This window comes from Diceros bicornis, chromosome 28 (assembly GCF_020826845.1).
Source record: "Diceros bicornis minor isolate mBicDic1 chromosome 28, mDicBic1.mat.cur, whole genome shotgun sequence".
In the NCBI taxonomy this organism is placed as follows: domain Eukaryota; kingdom Metazoa; phylum Chordata; class Mammalia; order Perissodactyla; family Rhinocerotidae; genus Diceros; species Diceros bicornis.
In genome coordinates this window covers 18,078,261-18,104,064 of record NC_080767.1, presented here as the reverse complement: position 1 = coordinate 18,104,064, position 25,804 = coordinate 18,078,261, and the positions used below count along the sequence as shown (strand labels likewise).

General features: G+C 41.3%; 1 protein-coding gene across 1 annotated transcript; it reads left to right on the top strand.

Moving 5' to 3' along the window:
- Positions 1-11: 11 nt before the first annotated feature.
- Positions 12-24,652, top strand: FRRS1L (ferric chelate reductase 1 like). The gene is made up of 5 exons (XM_058523734.1): positions 12-264; positions 12,039-12,123; positions 14,224-14,362; positions 17,719-17,965; positions 23,317-24,652. Exons 1-5 carry the CDS (start codon positions 27-29, stop codon positions 23,487-23,489), a joined length of 882 nt encoding a protein of 293 aa, XP_058379717.1. The 5' UTR covers positions 12-26; the 3' UTR covers positions 23,490-24,652.
- The last annotated feature ends 1,152 nt before the right edge of the window (positions 24,653-25,804 follow it).

Below are 25,804 nucleotides of genomic sequence, written 5' to 3'. Positions count from 1 at the left end.
CCTGGCTGCGGGATCGGTGCGCAGCGATGGCGCGGCCGCCCCGGCAGCGCGCGGGGGCCTGGGCGCCGCTGCTCTTGCTGCTGCTGGGCGGGCCCGCCGCCTGCGCCGCCAGCCCCGCGGACGACGGCGCGGGCCCGGGGGGCCGGGGACCCCGGGGCCGCGCGCGGGGGGCCGCGGGCGCAGATGAGGCGGTGCCGCGCCACGACTCCTCCTATGGCACCTTCGCCGGGGAGTTCTACGACCTGCGCTACCTGTCGGAGGAGGGTGAGGCTGCGGGAGGGTGAGGGGCTGGGGGAGCGGAGACCCGGGGTGGGGGACCAAGGCGGGGGCGGGGGCGGGGGCTGGGGCTGGGGGATTGGTAAGGATGCGAAAGGAGGCAGCGCTGGCACAGCCGAGGCGGGGACTGAGAGCGCCTGTCTCAGACTCCCATCCGCATGGAGAGGGGGCCCGAAGAGCTGTCAGCGGCCTCCACCGCTTTACGGGTGGGGAGACTGAGGCCAGGCGAGAGAGGTGGTCAGCCAAGTCCTGCGAAACTGCGGACAGATGGGGCTGAAACTAGCTCCTCTAGTTTTCAGCATCTGTTCTCCAGTCTCCCTGTCAGGGTTTGGGGTAGGGGATGGTAGGGGAGGAGGCCGCCATTTGGCCTGGGATGTGTGAAATCAGAGTGGCTGGTGGGAAGCAGAAATCCCAACTTAAAGAGAGATGTTGCCTTATTTCCTCCCTGTCGTGTTGACCTAAATTTTCAGTGACTAGCACCCCAGCCTCAAAGCGTTTTGTTCCTGCCCATGCCCTGCCATCAGAGCTAGATCGCATCTCCTTCCCCACTTCCATCCCACTTCTTTTCTGTTATCACACATGTTATGGTCCCCTAGTGTGAGCCACCATTGTTGGGGCCGGCTGGGCCCAGAGACTGGGGTTTTGTCAGTCACAGACCTCCCTGTAGAGTGGCTTCAGTGAGCACAAAAGTCAAGCTGATTCTGTTCAGAAAGAATGGAAACTGGCCTCTTACTTCTGCAGTTTGGAAAGTAGTGGTTTTCCTTTTCTTCTGCTAAGAGTAATATCCAAGAATCAAATTGGGGTTTGAAAGGTTGTGTGTCCCAGCAACTGGTATGATGTTGAGCGCATCTATAACAGGATTAGGTTTAGCTGCCTACAATAAACAAACATTAATAGCTTAAATAAAATAGAAGTTTCTCTGTCACGTAAAGAAATCTAGAAGAAGGCAATCCAGAACTGGTCATCAGAGACATTGGCTCATACTTCTTCACAATTCTTAGCATGTAACTTCATCGTCCAGAATGGCTGCTTGATCTCCAGCCATTACATTTACTTTCCAGACAGTGGGAAAGAAGAAGTGGGAAGAAGGTCACTGACTGCTGTGTAAGGAAATTACTCAGAAGTCCCATATAACAATTCTGCTGACACTTCATTAGCCACAACTTAGTCATGTGGTTACACATAGGTGTAAAGGAGGCTAGGAAATGTAGCCTTTTAGCTGGGAAGTAATGTGCCCAATTCAAAAATTGGAATTATTCTATAAAGGAAGATGGAGAGAATGGATTTTGGGAAATATATTAGTTGGGTAAAGGCTTAACTGCTGAAGCAGAGACCCCAACATATAGTGGCTTAAATAAGATAGTTTATTTCCTCTCATATGAATCTGGCTAGTCTGGGCTGGTGGGACAGCTCTGTTCCACAAGGGCCTTTAGGGACTGAGGTTCCTTCAGTCTTTTTGCTCTAGGATCCCCTGAGGCTTTGTCCTCATTTATATGGAAGTTGGTTGCTTGCATGTCCTTGTTCAATCTTGAGGAAAAGAGAAAGAGAGGAAGTTTTGGACAAGCAATTACTTTTTGGGCTTGTTGCACAAGTCACTACTGCTCACGTTTCTTTGGCAAGAACATAATTATATGACCTAGCTGCAAGGGAAGCTGGGAAATGTAGTCTTCTGCTGGGCAGCCATATGGCCAGGGAGGAGAGAATGGAGGGTGAGAGGACAACATGCAGAAGTAGAATCTGTCACTTTACAAAAGAATAAATATTCCAGAGCCTGTCTCTTTCTGAAAGCATCTAATACATATTTGTTCTGTTCGTAGTCAGCCTAGCACACGGCCGGGTGACTCAAACATGTCACATGAGAGCTTATGTTCTCATTGGGCACATGCACCTAACAATTGGAGAACAAGGTCAGATTCTATATGTCAGTCTGTGTATACAGAAAGAAAGAAGTTAGTTGTCTAGTCCAGACAGTTTCATGAACGTGGACATCGGGTGGGCTGCAGCTATAGGAAGGCTGGAAGGTTGAGCAAGGAAGCATGAAAGACTTTGATGAGCCGGAAGAGGGAGGGCATTTAGGGGAGGTGACCCCACAGGCGTAGCAGGGCATGTGATGTGTGTACAGACCCCTAGTTTATCTGCTTGTCGCTCTCACGCATTCTGCACATGCGACCTCAAGCCTGGCTCTAACCCTCAAAAATCCGTGATGGTTCCAACCTACTCCCTGGATGAAGCTTCAACTCCTTTATCTGGAATTTTCTCTCTGGCCCAACTTCCTTTTACAACCATCTCTCACTCCTCTTCCCTCACTCTGAGTTTTCACTGTCCATTCTTTTACTCTTCTCTCTGACTGTTCATTCATCTTCAAATGCCGATCTTACAACCATCTGGTGGGTGCTAGTGGGGTGAGCCTCTAAGGGGCAGCACCTCTGCTAGATTACCCTGGGCCTGGGCTTTAACCCTGTGGGTCCTGAATGGAGACTTTCCCAAGATCCTTAGAGATAGTCAGTGACACTGCCTTAAAAGGATACTGCCAGAGAGGAAGAGGCAGGAGCAGGGAATGTCCCAGAAGCGTGTCCCACCCAGAAGGTGAAGGAGAAGAGGTGTCAGGAAGCAGTGTCCCATGCCATGGTGAGGCCTGATACTGTGAAGACTCAAAACAGTTGATGGATTCAGGAAATGAGAGGGAATGGGTGGATTGTCCTGGGATGAATTCAGTGGAGAAGGAAGGAGGGAGCCTGATTGATCGTGGAGGAAATAGCAAGTGAAGAGGTGGAAATAGTATCTTTAAACTATTCTTTCTTTCTGTCATTACAAGTGGGGTTGTCTTTTTCTAGTGATTGGGCTACTTGTTTCCTCTGTGCAGGGTACACCCTTCTCAGGTTCAAAGTAGCCAACAAACTGAATTTTTAATGAAAAAGTGGCCTAGTAGTATGAACTCAGAAAATAGGAATTACGATAATGGGAGTGAGGTTGGAGAATTCACTGAAACTGTAGGAGAGCCCACTGACCATTACCCACCCTGTCCAGAGACCATTTCTCCAGTATTCAGATTGCCCAAGACCCCGAAAGCTAGAGGCTGGACACTGGCTGACTTGGTGTCTCTTATCACCCCCTAACATGTTCATTTTTTTAATTTAAATTGTGTTTTGGTTTGATGATGCTAGTTTTCAGAATTCTGGGGGATTCCCACTATCTTAGCCTGTACTACTCATCCTTACAGTCCCAGCTCAAATGCCACCTCTTTCAGGGAGCCTTCCCTGATTTTATCCTTCTCCCATCCTCTGCTGCTAGGCAAGGATAGTGTCTCACAGTGCACTATCTAACCCTGCCGTGACCCTTTTTGCTCTCTGTCATCAAGAGTTTGGATAGGGTCTTAGTGCTTGAACTCTACCACTCGTACCTCCTCCCCTTAAGGTTCTCAACCTGGAATCTGTATGTTCAGAACAACAGTAGAATGTAAAACAGATTACCACATGATTATGGGCAAATATCCGATTCTGAGAGTTCTCTGGAAAAACTGAGTTGGTTGTTAATTGACTTAGGGTTAAGTTCCAAGTGAAGCCTTCTGCCCCCTGCTGTTAGGATCTGCAGACCCTGAGTCTTAGCAGCCAGCCACACGGATGGTGGTCACTGGCTTGCCCTTGGGACCATACCCTACCTTGGAAGGAGAAGAGGAAGGACTGTTCACGGTTGCCTATCTATAAGGCACCATGATTTGACCACTTATAAAACGTGGCCCAGTGAGTTTCTGACCAGCAAGTTCTCACCACAATTTTTTCTATTTGAGAAAGAGCTAGTAAGACAGTAGAGAGAAGGACAGGGCTTGGGGGAAAGGGCAGAAGTTCCTTCATCTACCTGTATTCTTCCTACAGCTACCACGTATTGTGTGTGGATACAAAACTCATCACCCTCCCCATCTGGAAGTTCTTTAAAGGGAAATAATCTACCTCTAATTTATCTGTGTACCCTCGATGGATCTAGCCCAATAATAACACTAATTGGAGCTAACTTTTTTTTTAAAGGCTTCTCTTATTTATTTATTTATTTATTTATTTATTTATTTATTTATTTGAGGAGGATTCGCCCTGAGCTAACATCTATTGCTAATCTTCCTCCTTTTTTCCCTTTTGCTCCCCAAAGCCCCAGTAGATAGTTGTATGGCATAGACATCCTTCCAGTTGCTTTATGTGGGATGCTGCCTCAGCATGGCTTGATGAGCGGTACACGTGTCCGCGCCCAGGATCCGAACCAGCGAACCTCAAGCCCCCGAAACAGAGTGTGCCAACCTAACTGCTAGGCCACCGGGCAGGCCCCTGGAGCTAACTGTTAATAAGTGCTTAGTGTGTGCCAGGCACTGTTCTAAGAACCTTATCCATATTAACTTGAATCCTTACAGCAACCCTCTGACTTAGATGCTACTATTTAGAGTTAAGGAAACTGACCTAAAATTTAAATATCTTAGCTCAAGTCACACAGGTAGAAACGAGCAGAGAACTGTGTGCATTGGTTGATTGATTTTATGGATAAGACCGTGCAAGCTGTCTGGCCTGCCTGGCGTGAAGGGTCTCTGTTGACATGCTCTAGGAAATGCAGTGGGACAGGTGGAATGGGTTGTTTTTATGGGCGAACTTGAGAAGAGGGGTTTGGGATTGATAGGGTAGGCAGTTGGAAACTGCAGGCTCCTCAGCAGTGGAGTGCCACGGTGAGAGCTTTGCTAAACCGGCATTCACATGTGTGGGAAGCTTTCCATTTTACAAACTGCCCTGACGTTTTTACTTCATTATATGATTCTGGTAAGCAGAAACAACGATTCAGGCAGTCCAGAAAGAGAAGGAGGCCGATGCAGTAGTTCTCAGAGATTTGAACAGACAATTTCTGGTTAAAACTTCAGGGAATCAAGTACTAAATTAATACCTGAGGGCTGCAATCCAAGCAGTTAATGAGAAGCAATAAAGAGCAAACCAGAAGCCATTAACCACCCAGTGGAGTATGGCAAAATAGGCTCAAGGGATTGCAAAAAAGGAACAGATAGTGTCCGTGAATTAGACGAGAATGGAGACCACAAAACTGTATTGAGAACCCAAGACGTCAGCCAAGAAAATAAGGACCTCTCCTGTGACAGGAATATCTGAAGGGAGAAAAAATGGCTTTAATCGTTCTCCAAAACAGAACAGTTATTGGAAGGGTTTACAGAGCACATGTGAGAAGGAAGGAGAAAAAAAATTGTGTTTTTGGCCCCAAACCAATATTATTTAGTTTCAAGCCAAGTTTTTATTTTAGAGAAAAAGAAAAAGAATGCCACCAAAATGGAAAGTGGATGGAAAGGGACAAGCCAAGAAAACCCAAAAAACCAGTAATGAAAAATGGAGGAATGGAAAAGGCCAACAGGAAAAGAAGATGGCCACATCTGGGTGAGAGCTTAGAGGGCTATTTATGCATTTATCAGAAAATAAGAGTGCAAACAAATGAGCTAAGATTCGACTCAAAATGGAAACAAAAAAGGAGGAAATAATACAGGTCTGCATAGGAATAAATGAAATGGAAAACACACACACACAAATGTGAATGATTACCCGGACCAAAAGCTGGCTCTTTGAAAGTCTCATGCACAAATTTCTGGCGAGACTAATCAAGGGCAAGGGTGAAGGTGCAACTACAATAAATACAAAATAAAGAAGGGAAGCTTGGCAGGGATGGATTGGCTCCCCCTGCGTCTGGCCCAGCCTCCCTAGTGTCTCGGCCCATATTGCAGAGGGTGGAGTGCTGCCCTGAATCCTGAAGGTGGTTTTGATTCCGTCGATCAGATGCACGACATGTGAATTCAGAACTGGGTTAAGTGGGGCAAGGGAGTGGTATGCAAGACCTCTATTGTTTTTCTTTTTTTGCACCAGCTTTATTAAGATATAATTCATATTTTATACAACTCATTTAAAGTGTACAGTTCAGTGGTTTTTAGTATATTCACGGGGTTGTGCAACTATGACCACAATCCATTTTAGAACATTTTTATTCCCCCAAAACAAATCCTATACCCTTTAGCTATTACCTTGCAGGCCCGTCATCCGCTCTCCCCATCCCACCCCAGCCCTAGGCAACCAGTAATCTTTCTGTCTCAATGTTTGCCTATTCTGGACAATTCATGTAAATGGGAGTATATGACATGTGGTTTTTTGTGACTCTTTTCTTTCACTTAGCAAAATGATTTTGAGGTTCATCCATGTTGTAGCATGTATCAGTACTTTATTCTTTTTTGTGGCTGAATAATATTCCATTGTATGGATATGCCATATTTTGTTTATCCATTCATCAGTTGATGGATATTTAGGTTATTCCCGTTCTTGGCTGTTATGAATAATGCTGCCATGAACATCTGTCTACAAATTTTTATGTGAACATACGTTTTTATCTCTTGATATGAGTATCTGCATAGAAAACCGAAAAGAACCAATAAACGGATATAATCAGGAAAATGCAGTAAGGTCACCATAAACAAGATTAGCATACATAAACCAAAAGCTCTCGTCTGCTCTAGTAACAATAAGCTATAGATGTAAAAGAAAACAAGATATTGTTTAAAATAGCATCAAAAATCTATATCCAGATTTATCTAACAAAGAATGCGCTGGTTTTGTGTAGAGAAAAATTTTAAACTATTAAGAAATATAAAAGATAGGAATAAATGAGAGATATACCATGATCTTGGAAGGAAAAACTTCGTATTATAAAGATATCAGTTCTCTCCCAATTCATCTATACATTTAATGCTGTTCCAGACAAGAGCCCAGCAGCATTTTGGGAGATAACTTGATAAGTTAGGGTCTATACTTTACATGAAAAAATCAAGTTCCATGGATTGCTAAGATAGACATTAAGATATATTACAAAACCTAGTAATTAAAGTAGTGTGGTCCTGGCTCAGGAAGTCAAATAAATCAAAGAACAAAACAGAAAATCCATAAATAGACCTATGTTTATATGAGGACTAGTAAATTATTGAGGTGTGCTCATAGATCACTAGGGAAAAAATGAATTATTTAGTCAGTGTTGTTGGGAAAAATTGATTCAGTTTACGGAGAAAAATAAAACTGATTTCTTCACAACATATAAAAAATAAATTCCAAATGGTTTAGATCTAAATGTGAAGGGTAGTATTACAAAGTTAATAAACAAACATGTAGAGGAATAGCTTCATGTCCTCAGAATGAAGGTTAATCTCTTAGATAAGACTCTAAAAGTCACAAACCAAAAGAAGAAAAATTATTTCCTTGACTACATCAAATTTAAAGATTTTGGTTCAAGGAAGAACATCATAGAAAAAAGTAAGATTGGTGGCAGACTAGGAGAAAAAAAAATTGCAACATCTGAAACCAACAGTGAATTTATATCTGGAATATACACAAACTCCCATGAAAAAGACCGAAAACCCAGATAAAATAAAAAGACCAATAGAAAGGAAACCCAGGGGTCAGTACAGATAGGAAGAGATGTTTAACCCCACAAGTACTTAGGGAAATACAAATTAAAATATGAGAATGTCAGATGATATCGGTACAGGGAAGGGTGTGGGGAAACAGGGACCCTCATGCGCTACTGATGGATCGTAAACTGATGCTGTTATTCTGAGTGCTCATCTCGTCGAGCTTTGAAGAATTAAAGATGTGACCCAGCCATCGCTCTCTGGGGTTTATTAAAACAAAAACCTCTTGCATATGTCTATGAGAAACATATTTAAGGATGTTTATCTCTTCATTATTTGAGAACGCAAACATTGGAGGCAATTTAAGTGTCTAAACCTGGGAGGCTATTTCAGAAAATGTGGTTGCATGCACATTATGGAATACTATTCATTGAGGAGTAATAACAGGTCTCACATTTACATATATGGATAGATTTCTGAAGGAAAATAATAAACAGCATGAGTTTACAGCACAGTGTCATTTATGCAGATTAAAAACATACACAAACCATCTGTTTTTCAAGGGCACACGTATATGAAAATAACATACGGACGGTGGATGGTAAGTTGGGGTGGGCCTTTGTATGGCAAGGCAGCGCTGTTGACATAGTGAGAAATTGTGCCTGGAACCTAACTTTAGATCCAGGTTCCGCTGAAGGCACTTTTGATGGTTTTCTTATAAGGTAATCATGCAAGAGTTTCAGGATAGTGGTGTTGGGAATATGGAAGGCTTTTTGCAACCAGGCAGGACTTTACCCTGGACAGGCAGAGTTCCATGCCCCATGACGAACTAGCAGAGACGGGAAGCTTACCCTCCAACCCCATGTTGTCTGGTATCCATTCTTACTAACGTGTCCTTTCAGTTTATCGCAGTCAAATATTGCTTTTCTAAGACGTGTGTGTCAGAGTGCTCATTTTTGTTAAAACCTCCATCCTTTTTAGAAGAATTTACATGAAATACACTAGACCAAGTGTCTAAGATGATGGGGAGGAAAATGGGGTTAGGGATGGATCAGGGGAAAATATAAGATGAGCTGTGCATAGACTGATATGAGTGTCCCATAAACCAAGAAATATCATCAATTTAATTCTGTGCACCTGGGGTACTTAAGAATTAAAATTCTACAATCAATAATTTTCCAATAAAATTGTACAGTGCATGTAATACAGAGCCTATTGAATATCATTATTCTCTAGCCTTCAAAATGATAACTGCTAATAAGCTACAGTCTTTACAAATACATTGTATCAGTATTGAAGGATTAATCCTTTTAGTTTGCATCCATCAAGGTCCAGGTAGAAAGATAGAACCCATTTTTTAAGTTTTTTTTTAACAGGATAATCAGCCCAGGGGGCTATCTAAGTAGGTTTTAGGGGGACTGAAGAAGCAAAAAGGGAGCACAAAGTAACTGCGAGAAGCAGCTACCGCCCCTGGGACTGGGGAAGCAAAGAGACGTGCTTGAGGTCGTGAGAACCTAGAAGCTCAGACAAGAAAACCCCCAGAGCTGCAACCCATCCTCTGAGAATAAGAGCTCTCTGCCCAGCTGCTGCTGGTTCCTTTGAGCGCATGATGAGGCTGCTTGTGGGAGTCTAGCAAAAAGCTGGAAACTCGAACCACCTGCCCCTCCAAGGATGGAGTAGAGTTGCGGAGGACTTGCTTGTTGGACAGCAGTCAAACAGGAAAGAATGGTCTTCTTTCCCTCCTGCCTCCCAGCCTCCCTCTAATGTTTCCTTGGGTAGAGCCTACCCAGCTGGCGAAGGAGAAATGTGGTTTGCAGAGTATTCAGCCCATCTTGGAGCTGGCTATCGAAGGCTGAGTTGTAGCTGAGAGACAAGAGCTTCAATACTGGCACATGGTCCAAACTTATTTTATGCTAAATAGATCATTTAAATTTAGGGGAAAGTTGTAATATTGCTCTGCTTATATTCTGATGCCAACCCCAACTAGTATGCTGAAATTCGTTTCTGGCACTGATGACCCGGAGTTAGCACAGACCCGACAAGTTAAAGGATGTGGTCCACAACAAGACTGCCTTCACTTCAGACCAACTGGCTACAAATCTGGGGGCTACCCACAACCCCCCTCAGGTTCTATAATTCACTAGAATGTCTCACAGAAATCACGGAAGTGTTATACTTACAGTTTTATTATAAAGGATACAACTCAGGAACAGCCGATGAAGACACACAGTAGGGCAAGGTCTGGGGGGCTCCCAAATGCAGAGTTTCACGCCCTCTCCTCATGGGATCAGGGTGTGTCACCCAGCCCAGTGTATCAGTGTGTTCACCAACCAGAAAGCTGCACTGAGCTTCAGTGTCCAGAGTTTCTATTGGGGTTTCATTACATAGGCATGATTGATTTAATCATTGGCTACGTAATTGAACTCAATCTCCAGCCTCCCAGCCCCTCTCTGGAGGTGGCACTAGCTCAAAGCTCCAAACCTCTAATCACATGGTTGGCTGGTCTTTCTAGTGACCAGCCCCCATCCTGAGTCATTGCATCTCTTAGTATAAACTCAGGTGTGATCCCAAGGGGCTCATGAATAACAAAGACAGTTCTATTGGGAAATTCCAAGGATTTAGAGTCTCCCAGGAAGTAGGGACAAAAACCAGTCAAATTATTATGCATCTTATGAAATGAGAGGAAAATATTAAATGGATGCCCAAATGTGTTTGACAACACAAGTTCTCATTCCAACTTTTAGAAGCACATAAGGTAATAGGAAATAGAAAAGCCCTAAGAAGTAAGCCATTTGCCAACACCAATAAACTAGTTTGGTACGTTATAAGTGAACTTTGTTCCGAAACTTACTCTTACTTGGAGCTTGGAAACCCATTCTTCTTCTAGAGACGATCTTATCCAATGGTTATTCTCAGCCCAGTTTACAAAATTTAATAGTAATAATAACCGGTGTTTATTGAGCTAGAAATCTGCCGTATGACAATGTGTTGTTCTAGATTCTAGAAAGTTGTAAGGATAAGGGAAGAAGACGGGAAACCTTAGTCAGAAGCAACATTACAAAGGATTGTCTTTTTCAGTCATCTATAGAATCTTAAAAACGTTAAGTAGTCGTTATATTCCTGAATAAATATTTTGAGAAAAAAATGGCCTCAGCATTGTAGTGAGAAACAAGAGGAAGAATATATATGAAGATGCTTTACATAGTTTGCAGCATTGAGCAGTTGCTCAATGAATCTTAAGAGGAAAACAACACATCCAAGGCAGGACTCAGCCTATAGTACCAACATGGATTTAGGACTTAGCATAAAACTAGAAAAAGTAAAGCATTTGGCCCAATTACTTAAAGGTGGTGAAAAGATAGGGCTGTGTTTTAGCATATGATCAAGATCTAGGGTAGTAGATGTGAGTAGTCTGAAGCGCACAGATGTGTGCTAGCAGAGCGTGGCCTGGTGGCTTTTTTTTAAGTACAATCTAATGGAACAAGGTAAACAAAACCTCATTTAAAAGACATTGCAAATCACCAAGAAAAGACTTAAGAATAATGAGAAAAGAAAAACTAATAATTTTTTAAAGTTTATATTTATTGACCTTGTCTAGTATCTATAAGTGAGTTTATTTATTCATTTGACAATCATTTATTCGGTATCCAGTGCCAAGCATTATGCTGGGCAGAGAATACAAGATGAATCGCACATGGTTCCTGTGTGCATGGAGTAAACAGCCTAGGAGAAAAGTATTTCTGTAACAAACTGGCAGCGTAATGCAGGCTTACCCTTCAATGTGTGGTTTAATGCATTTTGATGTTAAGTAATCTTACAAGAAACATACACAGCTGTTAGAAATGATGGGTTTAAAGAATTTAGTGAGATATGAAAGTGTTCTATACAGCTTAATGAAAAATGGAAGTTCAGAGAAATGGAAAAATCCTATTACTGTGTATAGGTATGGAAAACCTCTACTATCAAATATGTAAATGTTTCATTGTTAATTTTTTCTCTTAGAGCATGTGTATTGCATTAAAACTGATTTTCACACTCCCAGGGGACAGTGGTGAGCCAGCGGTTATATGAAATGAGGCCACGTCTCAGTGCCTCAGGTTCTTTACCTGTAAGATAAGAAAAAGCCACAAATTCTCAGTTAACGTGTAAGGTTGGGTTCAAAGATGTTTACCCTACACTCTCCCCTCATGAAGAGGGTGATTAGGCTTAAACAAAGCCCTTTTCTCAGGCCCTAAACATTTCTAGGTGCGTGTGATAGAAAATAGCCAACGTATTAAAAAGAAAAATTTCTCATCGGAAAAGTTGTTACTGGATTTTCTAACCATTATTTGTTCTCACCGCCCAGGTTACCCTTTCCCGACTGCTCCTCCTGTGGATCCATTTGCCAAAATCAAAGTGGATGACTGTGGAAAAACTAAGGGATGCTTTAGGTTGGTAGATCTGCGAGTTGGATAACTTTAAGGCTAAGACATTGATTTACTTCTCAAGGTAGTATTTAAATTGCATGCAGTTCATTCTATCAGGGGCCTGTACCGCTTCATAACTTCGGCAGAGATGGGGCCTGTTTCTGGTGGCCACCCCAGTTTTCAGACTTAAAGGCCTTGATCTCTAGCACGCCACTTGGCACTAGAACATTCTTCTCTCATTCTTCATTTATGACTGTACTGCCATTGGCCCAGGTGTCTACTCCTCACCAGCTGGCCGCATAGAGAAGCATCACGTGGCACAGAACATGTCTGTGCTTATTCAGCAGAGGCTGTGGGCGGGACAGGCCATGATAGACATGTCTAAGACCCAATTCCTTTTCAAGCGAATAGTCATGACTTATGGATATCTGTATGATACTAACTACGTAGACATTAAGCATTGATTCTGGTAGCTAGCTTGTTATCTCAGATTTAGTGAGTCCCTGCATAATTATGAGTACTATTTTGTCAAGACATGATGGGCTAGAGCTACAAAACGGTAGCATAGACAGAGGGCCTCCCATCTAGACACCTCTGCTTTGTTGGAAAAGCCTCCTTCTCTTTGAATCCTTCATTTCCTAAAACAAATTCTCTTTGAATAAAGATTTTGATGGCCACTACACTGAAAGTTCTGAATTTTTTTTTTCTTTTGGTTCAGTGCTCAAGGTCTAAGGAGAAAAAATTGAATATAGAGGTTTTGAGTTTTCTTTGGATTACAAGGGTATTTCTTTCCAAGGAATTTTTAAAAATCTAATGGTGCTATTATTGAGGAAGATGGCCAGCAATGTGTAATGCTGGTGATTAGGGATGTTTTTGAGAAGGGAAGGAATTTTAGTACCCTGCTGGTTCAGGGTGACTTGTTTTCTGGCCCATTCACTCCTCCTCCAGCTTTCCTTACTCCTTTTCAGCTTTTTCACCCCAATTCCATGTTGTCATGAACTTACATTTCTTCCTGGCTGCCAGAGTATCTGCCAGCATAGCATCTTGTTCCTTGCCTCCTTCCTCAATCAGTACTTAGCAGCCTGTGTCTTGTTCCTTCAGATACCTTCCTTCTGAGCTTAGATCGCCCCACCCCTTGCTACAATGTTCTCTCATTCTGAAAATGATGTAAAACAGTGTTCCTCAAACGAGGGCTTGCCAATTCTTAAAGGATCCGCAAGTTCTTTGTAAGAAAACTTAAATTTGTGTTTTCATTTCAATGATCCTTAAAAAGATTAATGTCTACATAACTGATTATCTGGATAACCCCCTGATACTGCTCTATACTTTAGTGTCTGAATTTGTAATTATATTAGCAGCAAGTAATAGAACAAAGGCAAATTTTATAAATAAATGATTCATTCCTGTTCAGTGAATACCAGGTGAGGTATTCATTTGGTGCATTGTGTGTGTAAGGGTTTGGCAGCAGTTCACACAGATAAATGTGGAGGAGAGTGGAGTCATGTTTAGTAGTAAGAACAGGCTCAATCAAAAGACCTTGCACAGTATAGTCAGATATACCACATGCAGGTAGACAGAAATTTACTTTCAGTAAAACTACATCATCCATCACATGAAGGCTGTGAATTTAAATGTTGCTGTTTTTGAGTTTAATTTATATTTAACTTGTAAATTTTTGTGAGTTTAATTGTGTGAAAATTTGTCAGTAAAAAGAATGGGTATACATTTAATTAACAAAAACAATTTAAATGATTAACTCAGAGAATTTTTCTCCTCTAAAAGGGATTCAGAATAATTCAGTAATAACTAATATTTGAGAAACTCTAATGTAATGTAGAGAACACTGGCTGGGAGTGGAGGCCCAGGTTCAAGTCCAGTTGCAGCTACTGACTCGCTAGGCAAGCCCCTTCCCATCTCTGGACCTCAGTTTATATGTGGATAAAGAGGAGCAGATCATCTCCAAGGTCTCTCCTGAGTGAAACTGTGGTTTTGAGATCCCAGGTAGCAGACCTAATTTATTTAATAATATTGCTTAGTGTCCTGCCTGATACAGAGATGCTCTGTTAATGTATGTTGAATAAGTAGATGAAGAAGCAGTAATACCTGTTTTGATATATCCTATAGATATGGCAAACCGGGCTGTAATGCAGAGACCTGCGACTACTTCCTTAGCTACCGGATGATAGGGGCTGATGTGGAATTTGAGCTGAGTGCAGACACAGATGGTTGGGTAGCAGTTGGCTTCTCTTCAGACAGGAAAATGGTAAGATGCAAATCATGATAGAAGCTGACTTTTCTCTCTAGTCTGCCGTGCTGTTTTAGAGTTTAGAGAATGGGCATGGTTATGTTCCTCTAAGCTACCGTGCCGCTTTAAACGTGAGAAGTGAATTTCTGGCATTTGATTTTCTTTTTCAAAACAAAGCAAAGAAATGGATCAAAGCAGCATAACAGTCATGTTAACTATGGCTCTCTTATTGCAAGTTAAAAAATAAAATTCAAACTAGCTTCGCTGGAGAAGGAAGGGTTGGTTATGAGAATACAAGGTGTCTCGTGGTACCTATATTCATTAGTTATTTCTGCAATAATGCTGTAAGAAGAGCCTCGAAAACTACATGGCTTATGACAGTAAGCATTTATTTCTCACTCACATGTGTGTGGATTGGCTGAGGCTCAGCTGGGCTTGCCTCCAGTCCATGGGTTGGATTCAGGTTTTCTCTAATCATTCTGGAACCAGCAGCTCCCAAGGCATGTTCTTTTCATGGCAGAGGCAGAAGTACAAGAGCCATCCAAGCTTATTTCAAACCTCTGCTCACATCACACCTGCTAACATTCCGTTGCACAAAATAAGTCAGCCAGCCAAACTCAGAATGAAGAGGCAGGGAAGTACACTTCCCCTACCAGGAGGCCTTGTGAAGGTGTGGATGTATATTACTACTACAGGGCTGAGTAAAGATTGGGTCCAACAGTTCGGTCTTCCACAGTAGACATGAGCACAAACACGTCTGGACCTTAGAAGGAACTGTGACCAAGAACAAGCAGGGCATCAGGAACCCAAGCAGCTGGCCGTCTGTTATGTCTACTTCTTTCTGTGCCTCTGCTGCGTTCTTCCCTCTTTTCCCTGTAGCCCCATCATTTGCCACTTCACTGTGCAGGATGCTTCCCAAACAGCCAGACTTTCTTAGGCCCCTGTACTTTTGCACATGCTGCTGCTCTGTCTGGAGGACACTTCTGCTCTTCACCTGGCCTGTTTTGAGGCACTTGCAATAAGAGGAAGGCAGCTCAGACCAAGGTGACAGCAGTGGGAGTAGTGAGAAGTGCTCAGATTTGGGATATGTTTTGAAGGTAGCACTGACAGGCTTCACTAGTGGATTAGACATGGGTTGTAGGTGGGTGGTAAGAAGAGACTGGGGGATCAAGCTAAGCAGTCAGAGCTCCAGTGGCTTAGTTCTTGGAGAGGTCACCGAAAGAGTGAGCTTTCACCAGTTTCAGTCCAGGCAGTAAGACAATGCATCCAACAGGTAAGACTGCATGCATACAAATCTACATCACTTATCTCCTACTGTAGGGCCAGCAGGGGAAACTGCAGATGTGTGCCATCCCAGAAGCTGGCTTGCGATGCGCTTGACCATTTCCTGTCCTGGAGTGCATTTGCACTCACGGTGCAGCTGTTCAGATTAGGGAGCTCAGGGCCAGCCCCGTGGCTTAGCGGTTAAGTGCGTGCGCTCCACTACTGGCGGCCCGGGTTTGGATCCATCCCGGGCATTCACCGACGCACCGCTTCTCCAGCCATGCTGAGGCTGCGTCCCACATACAGCAACTAGAAGGATGTGCAACTGTGACATACAACTATCTACTGGGGCTTTGGGGAACAAAAGGAGGAGGATTGGCGATGGATGTTAGCTCAGGGCCGGTCTTCCTCAGCAAAAAGAGGAGGATTGGCACGGATGTTAGCTCAGGGCTGATCTTCCTCACAAAAAAAATTAAAAAAAAAAAAGATTAGGGAGCTCAGAGGAGGGAGGTTGAGTGAGGAGCATTCAAATTTTGTTTGACATTTTGTTATCTAAAGGCCTTTAAATTATAGGTCTCTCTTTTCTTCTTCTATTATTTCAAGAAATATGGATTAAATTTTTTTCAAAACCTGATGCATAGGAAAAGCAAAATGGAACCCCTTTTTAATAGCCTTTAACTTTTTTTGAAATGGTGCATTATTGTTTTTTTGTTAGATTTTATTTTATTTTTTTTGTGTGTGTGTGAGAAAGGTTAGCCCTGAGCTAACATCCATTGCCAATCCTCCTCTTTTCACTGAGGAAGACTGGCCCTGGGCTAACATCCGTGCCCATCTTCCTCTACTTTATATGGGACGCTGCCACAGCATGGCTTGACAGGCAGTACATGGTTCCGCGCCCAGGATCCGAACCTGTGGACCCTAGGCCGCTGAAGTGGAGGGCGCAAACTTAACCGCTATGTGACTGGGCCAGCCCTAGATTTTATTTTTTAGAACAGTTTTAGGTTCACAGCAAAATTGAGTAGAGGGTACAGAAAATTTCTATGTATTCCCTATCCCCACACACACATAGCCTCCCCCATTATCAACATCCCTTACAGAGTGGTGCATTTGTTATTGATGAACACCTTTTAACATTTTTGACTTGTTTTGAAGAAATTTTAAACCTACAGACAAGCTGCAAGGATGGTACAATAAACTGTATGTAAGTTTCACCTAGATTCACCAAATGATAATTTTTTTATTGTGGTAAAATGTACGTAACATAAAATTTACCATTTTAACCATTTTAAAGTGTGTAATTCACTGGCACCAATTACATTCGCAGTGTGCCACCATCACCACTATCTAATTCCAGAACTTTTTCACAAATGCTAACATTTTGCCACACGTGCTTTCTCTCTCTACTGCTGCTGCCGCTGCTACTCTGACTACTACTACTTGTTATTATTTTTATTATTCTGGAAACTTTGGAGATTAAATCAAAGATATCATGACCCTTTAACCCCAAATATTTAAGTGAGTGTCTTCTAAAATCAAGGACATTCTCTTTCCTTATGCAATTTATTAAATTCAGGAAGTTTAACATGGGTACAAGAGAATTATCAAATATATTGTCCATTTTCAAACGTTGCCAGTTGCCCCAATACTGTTCTTTATAGAGATTTTTATTTTATGACCCAGGATTCTGCCCAGGACACATTAGTTGTCAGTTATCTTTAGTCTTCTTTATTTTGAAATAGTTTCTTAGCCGTTTTTTGTGTGTTTCATGACAGTGACCCTTTTGAAGATTACAGGCCAGTTTTTTTGTAGAATGACAAAAATTTGGGTTTGTCTGATTGTTTCCTCATGATTAGGTTAGTTTGTGTGTTTTTGGCAGGAATACTAGATAGGTGGTGATGTAGTCTTCTCTGAGCATCACATCAGGAGGCACTTGATGTCAGCTATTGTGATGCTAACTTTGGTCTCTTGGTTAAAGCTTTTTAATGGCATTTAAAATAATTTTGGGGGTGGGATTTCAAATGGAATGTATATTTCTCCGTGAAATTTCTTTCTAGCAGAAAAATTTGCAGAAGATGCACCTTTGACTTTTTCTTTATCATTTTTCATGTTAGGGTGGTGACGACGTCATGGCCTGCGTCCACGATGACAATGGCAGGGTCCGCATACAGCACTTCTATAATGTAGGCCAGTGGGCAAAGGAGATTCAGAGAAATCCTGCTAGAGATGAAGAAGGAGTGTTTGAGAACAATCGTGTCACCTGCAGATTTAAACGGCCTGTGAACGTTCCCAGAGATGAAACAATTGTTGATCTGCATTTGAGTTGGTATTATCTCTTTGCTTGGGGTCCAGCCATTCAGGGTAAGCTGACATTTCGGCATCTGGGTTAAATACCAGATACTGCTGTGCTTGTGTTCATTATTTATTGGGCAAGAGAGTGATGAGCACTTCGGATAATATAAAAGAATGAGGAGATATGATCCTGCCTTCAGAAGGTTATAATAGACTTATTATACACACTGACTTACAAATGCACCACTTATATGCATGCATAGCTAGAGTATATATATGATATATATGATAGAGTGTAGTATATGATGAGCTGTATGCTTAATGAAACAGATCATATGTCTGCTATATATTGGGGTATGGGCTCTATTTAATGCTCACAACGTTCTCATTTACTCCTCACCACATCCTTGAGAGGTATAGGAATTATCATCCTCATTTTAGAGAGATTAAGGAACTTGTCAAGACTATACAACTAATTAATGGAAGAACTAAAATTCCATCCTATATCTGTCTAACTCCAAAGTCAGTGAGTACTCTGAACTCCTGTGCTCTAAATCTAAAAATACTGAACAGGAAAGGGCTTCTGGAGATTTACCTGGAGATTCACACCAAGCGTTTCATTAATGCTCACTTTATGACTGTTCTAGTGGTCACAAATCTACCAAATTATCCTACAGTTTAGCCCATTACTCCTCAAAATTTAACGTGTATAGGAATTGCCTGGCTATATTGTTAAAATGTAGTTTTCAGTAGGTCTGGGGTGAGGCCTGAGGTTCTGCATGTCTAGCAAGCTGCGCAGTGATGCTGGTCCATTGATGACCTCACTTTGGGTGGCAAGGCTCTTCAGCATTTCCCCAAGACCCAAGGATATCGTGAGACCTTTTAGAGGCTGCTCAAATCAAGTTATACTGTGTCTTCAGCATTCCTCCTGGTTAATCAGCCTAATGGTCTGACCAAGAATGGAAGTGAGTTGTTCGCAGTCCTTGTGTGAGAACTCATTCTGGCTGCTGGGAGTTGCATCTTTCTTTACTCTGTGCTCATCAACTATCTGTTGCCTAATCTTATCTGCTTTTTTTTTTTCTTCAAATTGTTTCCATTGATCGGTCTGGAGATTTCATACCTTTTTTTGCCTGTTTCTAATTGGAAAAACATTTGGATGCCTCCAGATTTGTGACACCTTTCCCATTTGCTTATTTCCCAGGTTACCAACAATGGGTCTGCAATTGTAACTTCAAGTAATTTCAGTACCCTGGGAAGTAAATTATATCTCAGGCTGGAGAAATGAATTTTTTTTTTTTTTGGTGGGGTAGCATTTAAATTTTTTTTATGGAAGTATAATTGACATGTAACAATATAGTCATGTGCCACATAATGACGTTTCAGTCATCAAGGGACCACATACATGATGGTCTTGTAAGATTAGCACCGTAGGGGCCGGCCCGGTGGCGCAAGCGGTTAAGTGCGCGCGCTCCGCTGCGGCGGCCCGGGGTTCGCTGGTTCGGATCCCGGGCGCGCACCGACGCACTGCTTGGTAAGCCATGCTGTGGCGGCGTCCCATATAAAGTGGAGGAAGATGGGCACGGATGTTAGCCCAGGGCCGTCTTCCTCAGCAAAAAAAAAAAAAAAAAGAGGAGGATTGGCGAATGTTAGCTCAGGGCTGATCTCCTCACAAAAAAAAAAAAAAAAAAAAAAAAAAAAAAAAAAAAAGATTAGCACCGTATAGCCTAGGTGTGTAGTAGGCTATACCATCTAGGTTTGTGTAAGTACATTCTATGATGTTTGCACAACAATGAAATTGCTTAACCAATGCATATGTTAAGTGACGCATAGCTGTATATTAGTTTCAGGTGTACAACGTAATGATTCAGTATTTGTATACATTGCAAAATGATCACCACAATAAGTCTAGTTACCATCTGTCACCATACAAAGTTACAGTTTTTTTTCTTGTAAAGAGAACTTTCAAGATCTACTCTCTTAGCAACTTTCAAATAGCAATACAATGTTGTTGACTGTAGTTACCATGCTATACATTACATTCCCATGACTTATTTATTTTATAACTGGAAGTTTGTACCTCCTGATCCTTTTCACCCTTTTCGCCCACCCCAACCCCCCTCTCCTTTGGCAACCATCAATCTGTTCTCTGTATCTATAGTTTTGTTTTGTTTTTTCGTTTGTTTTGTTTTTTATATTCCACATATAAATGAGATAATACAGTATTTGTCTTTCTCTGTCTGACTTATTTCACTTAGCATAATACCCTCAACGTCCATCCATGTTGTTGCAAATGGCAAGATTTTATTCTTTTTTTATGGCTGAGTAGTATTCCATTATGTATATATATTCTATTATATATATACATATGTATAACACATCTTCTTATGATTTTATATGTAGAAAACCCTAAAGACTCCAACAAAAAACTGTTAGAACTAATAAATGAATTCAGTACAGTTCCAGGGTACAAAATCAATATACAAAAATCTGTTGCATTTTTTACACTAACAACAAACTGTCGGAAAGAGAAATTAAGAAAACAGTCACATTTACAGTTGCATCAAAAAGAATAAAATACCTAGGAATAAATTTAACCAAGGAGGTGAAAGACCAATACACTGAAAACTATAAGACATTGATGAAAGAAATTGGAGAAGACACAAATAAATGGAGAGATATTCTGTGCTCATGGGTTGGAAAAATTAATATTGTTAAAATGTCCATACTACCCAAAGCAATCTACAGATTCAGCGCAACCCCTATAAAGATTACAATGGCATTGAACAAATAATCCTACAATTTGTATGGAACCACAAAAGATCCCAAATAGCAAAACAGTCTTGGGAAAGAACAAACCTGGAGGCATCATGCTTCCTGATTTCAAACTATATTGCAAAGCTATAGTAATCAAAACAGTATGATATTGGCATAAAAACAGACACAGAGATCAATGAAACAGAATAGAGAGCCCAGAAATAAACCCATGCATATATGATCAATTAATTTACAACAAAGGAGGCAGGAATATATAATGGAGAATGGACAGGCTCTTCAATAAATGCTGTGAGGAAAACTGGATGGCCACATGCAAAAGAATGAAACCGGATCACTCTCTGACACCATACACAAAAATCAATTCAAAATGGATTAAAGACTTGAATGTAAAACCTGAAACCATAAGACTCCTAAAAGAAAACATAGGCAGTAAGCTCCTTGGCATCGGTCCTAGCGATGACTTTTTTGGACCTGACTCCAAAGGCAAGGGCAACGAAAGCAAAAATAAATAAGACTACATCAAACTAAAAAGCTTCTGCAAAGTGAAGGAGATCATCAACACAATGAGAAGGCAACCTACTGAATGGGAGAAGATATTTGCAAATCATGTATCTGATAAGGGGTTAATATCCAAAATATGTAAAGAACTCATGCAACTCAATAACAAAAAAAAAAATTAAAAAATGGACAGAGGATCTGAATAGACATTTTACCAAAGAAGACATACACATGGGCAACAGACATGTGAAAAGATGCTCAGCATCACTAATCATCAGGGAAATGCAAATCAAAACCACAGTGAGCTATCACCTCACACTTGTCAGAACGGCTATTATCAAGAAGACAAGAAATAACAGTTGTTGGTGAGGATGTGGAGAAAAGGGAACCCTTGTCTGCTGTTGGCGGGAATGTAAGTTGGTGCAGCCACTGTGGAAAACCGTATGGAGGTTCCTCAAAAAATTACAAATAGAGCTACCATACAATCCAAAATTCCACTTCTGGATGTTTATCTGAAGAAAACACTACTTCCAAAGAAATATGCACCCCTATGTTCATAGCAGCATATTTACAATAGTTAAGATGTGGAAACAACCCAAGTGTCCACTGATGGATGAATAGATGAACTCATTTTACATGATGGAATTTGGAGTCTAAAACTTTGGGTTTGAGTGTTGGTTCTGCCCCTTGGTAGCTGTATCTAGCCTTTATCTAAATTCTGAGCTCGAATTTCTTTATATCTAAAATGGGGATAATAATAACACCGACTTCATAGGATTCTTGTAAGGATTAAATGAAAACAGGTATTTGAAATTGCTTTACAAATTGGAAAGTGCTGTACATCAGCAAGTCGTCGTCTTATATATATGGCATAATAGGCTAACATTCCAAGCCCTCCCCTAGTCTGATCCTGCTGTGCCTGATAAGCCCTCTCAGGACTTCTGTTGTTCTGCTTAGTATCTCCAAACAAAACAGGCACATTCCTACCCCATATACAGGCTTGTGCTTTTGCTGTTTCTTGAAGGCCATTCTAACGCTTCTCTATTGATCAAATCCTATCCCTCCTCTTAAGGTCTCTCAAAGGGGATAAACTTTGAGCTAAAGCTTGGAGGAGGGTATAGAATTAGATTTCCTTCAAAGAGGGCATGAACTGGAGGTGTATAGTTAAGCCTAGGAGTCCAGGTACGTGACCAATGAGCGAGGTTAGGTAGGAGAGGTGAGTGGGACCTGTTGAGAGAAAAATCCTGTGTCAACCCGAGGAGTTTGTTTTGTGCTAATGGGAGTCAGCATGAACACTGAAGCGGGCATTTGACATGTCAAGTTCGGCATGGCTGCTGGAGTAGACATTACCTTAAAAACCCTCACTCAGAGCCCTGTTTCCAAGGAGACCTTTGCTCTGACCTCATATGCCTTAGTCTCCGTAACCCAAGTTTCATATGGGTTGTTCAGAAGGTCAGGGACTTCTAAACAACTTCAGCTTATTAAGCATCCTCTACACACAGCCTTTCCCTCTTTCCTCTTCTAGGTCAAAAAAAGTTTCCTGTCTAAAGACTTGTTTGATATCCTAATCCTCCTGCTTTCTGTACCATTCCACACTACTCTGCCAAACAGACATGCAGACACTCATAACACGCCATACCCTCTCTGGACTGGCCTGGGCAGGGCTACCATTTTAAGTCCCACAGACAATGAGAGAGGCTTCCATCTGTAAGGGAGTCTAGTGTGGTCAGGAGTTGTTAATGATCCATATATAAAAGATATATTTCAGGGGAAAAAATGAGTAGCTCTTGCTCTTTAAAATCAAAATGTAGTTTTACGTTTGATATCAATAAGATAAGACTCATTAGAAACCTTAGAAGTAGGCGTTTATATAATACTAAGTAGCAGTCTTAAAACTGGGGTGCCATGGAAAGACCAATAGCATTGTTCTGGTAGAGGGTGTGGAGGTTAATGAGAACCAGTCTTTTTGGGTAATTTTGGCTAATTTCTGTGTTCCTCATTATATGTACAATTATAGAGAATGCTGATGGTAATTATAATATCTGATTCCAGATCTTTATAATCACTGCTTATGTATTCAACACTAGAGACTTTGTTTTTCTGTGCCTTTTTTCGACTGCCCTTTCCTTTTTATTTCTTTGTTAAAGGCTCTATCACCCGCCACGATATAGATTCACCACCGACTTCAGAGCGTGTTGTCAGTATTTACAAGTATGAAGACATTTTTATGCCATCAGCTGCCTATCAGACCTTCTCCTCTCCGTTTTGTTTGCTTCTCATTGTTGCCCTGACCTTCTACTTATTGATGGGAACCCCTTAACCACAGCTGCAAAGCCAACCGAGTAAATGGATTAGAAAGTCTTGAGTATAAATATATTTTTAAAGAATATGTAGTATAATTTTAGCTTCTATTATTTAAAAAAAAGGACTCATCTGATTTTGGCTGTTTGGAAGAAAGAGCAAACTGCTTTTCTAATCAAAGAGGATTGTTTAATAATGACCCCACAATTTTGGAAAGTACTTAAAACTTTTCAAAGCACTTTCAAATGTTTTCTTATTTGATCTTCATAACATGTCTGAGTTGGCTTGATGAAAAGTGTTATTGCCATCTTACTGAATGGGATTTGAGACGCAGGAAGGCTGCCTTTTTATGGCCCACATGCCATGTAGCCTTGGCTACTTGGTCAAATAACACATAGCAAGGTAGAGAAAGCTAGACATAGGAATCATGTCTCTAAACAACTTTTACTCTTCCAACTCTTCCAAAAGGCAGAAGAACTTTTACATTTCCATAAAGCATAAATGCTTTTGGATAATTACATAGCTGATGGGGAGAATGAGGGAGATTACAATGATATGGAAATGATTCATATTTATTTGAAATTTCTTCTCAATTAGTAGCTGTGAGAAAACATTTTTATTGTTTGGGAAGGTTAGAAACAGAATTGTGAGTGTTCCTGAAAATGTAAAATTATGGTAATAACAAAAAATATGGGCATTCTTAGCAGTTAGAATTTGGATTCTTCTACCACTGTATTTTATAAATTAAGGTACTCATCTGTGGTAACAGCTAATTCCGTTGTCCGAGTCGGCATACATTGAGTATGATTAAATATGTATTATAATAGACAAATCATCTTAATAAACATTTATGGCATTTTGATAATAAATCAACATTTTTGGAAGTTGTGGAGATTTAGAGTAGAAACTTTTTAAAGATGAGATTCTTGGGGTCGGCCCCGTGGCTTAGCGGTTAAGTGCTGGCACTCCGCTACTGGTGGCCCAGGTTCGGATCCCGGGTGCACACTGATGCACCGCTTGTCCCGCCATGCTGAAATGGCGTCCCACATACAGCAACTAGAAGGATGTGCAACTGTGACATACAACTATCTACTGGGACTTTGGGGAGAAAAAGGGAGAAAAAAAAAAGGAGGAGGATTGGCAATAGATGTTAGCTCAGGGCCGGTCTTCCTCAGCAAAAAGAGGAGGATTGGCATGGATGTTAGCTCAGGGCTGATCTTCCTCACACACACACAAAAAAAGATGAGATTCTTTTTCTTTTTAATTAGAAAATGGGAAATGACCCATAAAATGAATTCATCTAGAGTATCCATTCAGAATATTCAGACTTGTAAATTGGACTGGCAGTGAGCATAATTTATAATAACGCCTTGATTTAACGCATTTCCTTTTTCAAAGGAACCCAAATGTTCCTTTGTTCCAAATGTCTGTGTTAACAGTCCATTTAGAGGAAAAGAGCCTGTGAGCGTACACTGCTGAGGCATTTCCTTTGTAGAGTTCTGGAGTCCTCTGGCTTGTCCCCCAACCCTCGTTGCTTTAAAGCTGACTCCAACTTTGTGTGTTTTGTGATTAAACAACACTGCAGACTTATTTCTAATGCCATCCTTGGAATTCATGTCAGGGGTGAAAGTCTGCCAGTGGAGAGAGCTTTCACGTTCTTCTGGAATTGAATGAAAATAAGGAAAACATCAAGATTCTGTGATGTTGCACAGTTTACTGAACTCATCCAAGGACATAGGAGAAATAATCCTCATTGCAGATGGTGAGAGATTAACTGACATCAAGCGAGTGATGGAACTGGGTAGGATTCACGCTCACGTCATCTGGTTCAAGTCCATGGCTCTACCCGACTACCATTGCCTCGTAACTGAACCTCTGGTTATGGCTGAGGATGGCCTGTGTAGCACCTTCTAAGTTATGGTAGTTGTTTAGTAGTGAGGATACTGAGTATGCAGGCACCCACATTGTAAATAAGAAAGCAAATATTTTTATATTTTCACTCTCTTATGTGTATCATATATCAGCTATAAATAGGTTAAAACTAAAGAGGGACTTCAGCTAGCCTCTGTAGCAGGCAGGGAAGGAATAAATTTATGGATTTTCCTTTTGCTGACGCTTCAAGTCAAGCTAATTATTTCCCCAGTTGTTCTACTTTGATGACCAGTTTTGCATATTTGTGCTTAGAACTTTCTATGACTTCTCATTGCCCTTAGGGTAAAATGCAAACCATTTGATTACCTCCAATATTATGTTTGCCACCACGCCTCACTTGCTGTGTCCCAGCAAAACTAAACTGCTCTGAGGTCTTCAGACCTGCTTTCTCACCTCTCATGA

Excerpts from the sequence above, each read along its gene's own strand:
- FRRS1L (XM_058523734.1), top strand. The coding sequence starts at position 27 with ATGGCGCGGCCGCCCCGGCAGCGCGCGGGGGCCTGGGCGCCGCTGCTC. Across the intron at positions 265-12,038 it reads GCGCTACCTGTCGGAGGAGG|GTTACCCTTTCCCGACTGCT; the intron begins GTGAGGCTGCGG and ends CTCACCGCCCAG. Across the intron at positions 14,363-17,718 it reads TCTCTTCAGACAGGAAAATG|GGTGGTGACGACGTCATGGC; the intron begins GTAAGATGCAAA and ends TTTTCATGTTAG.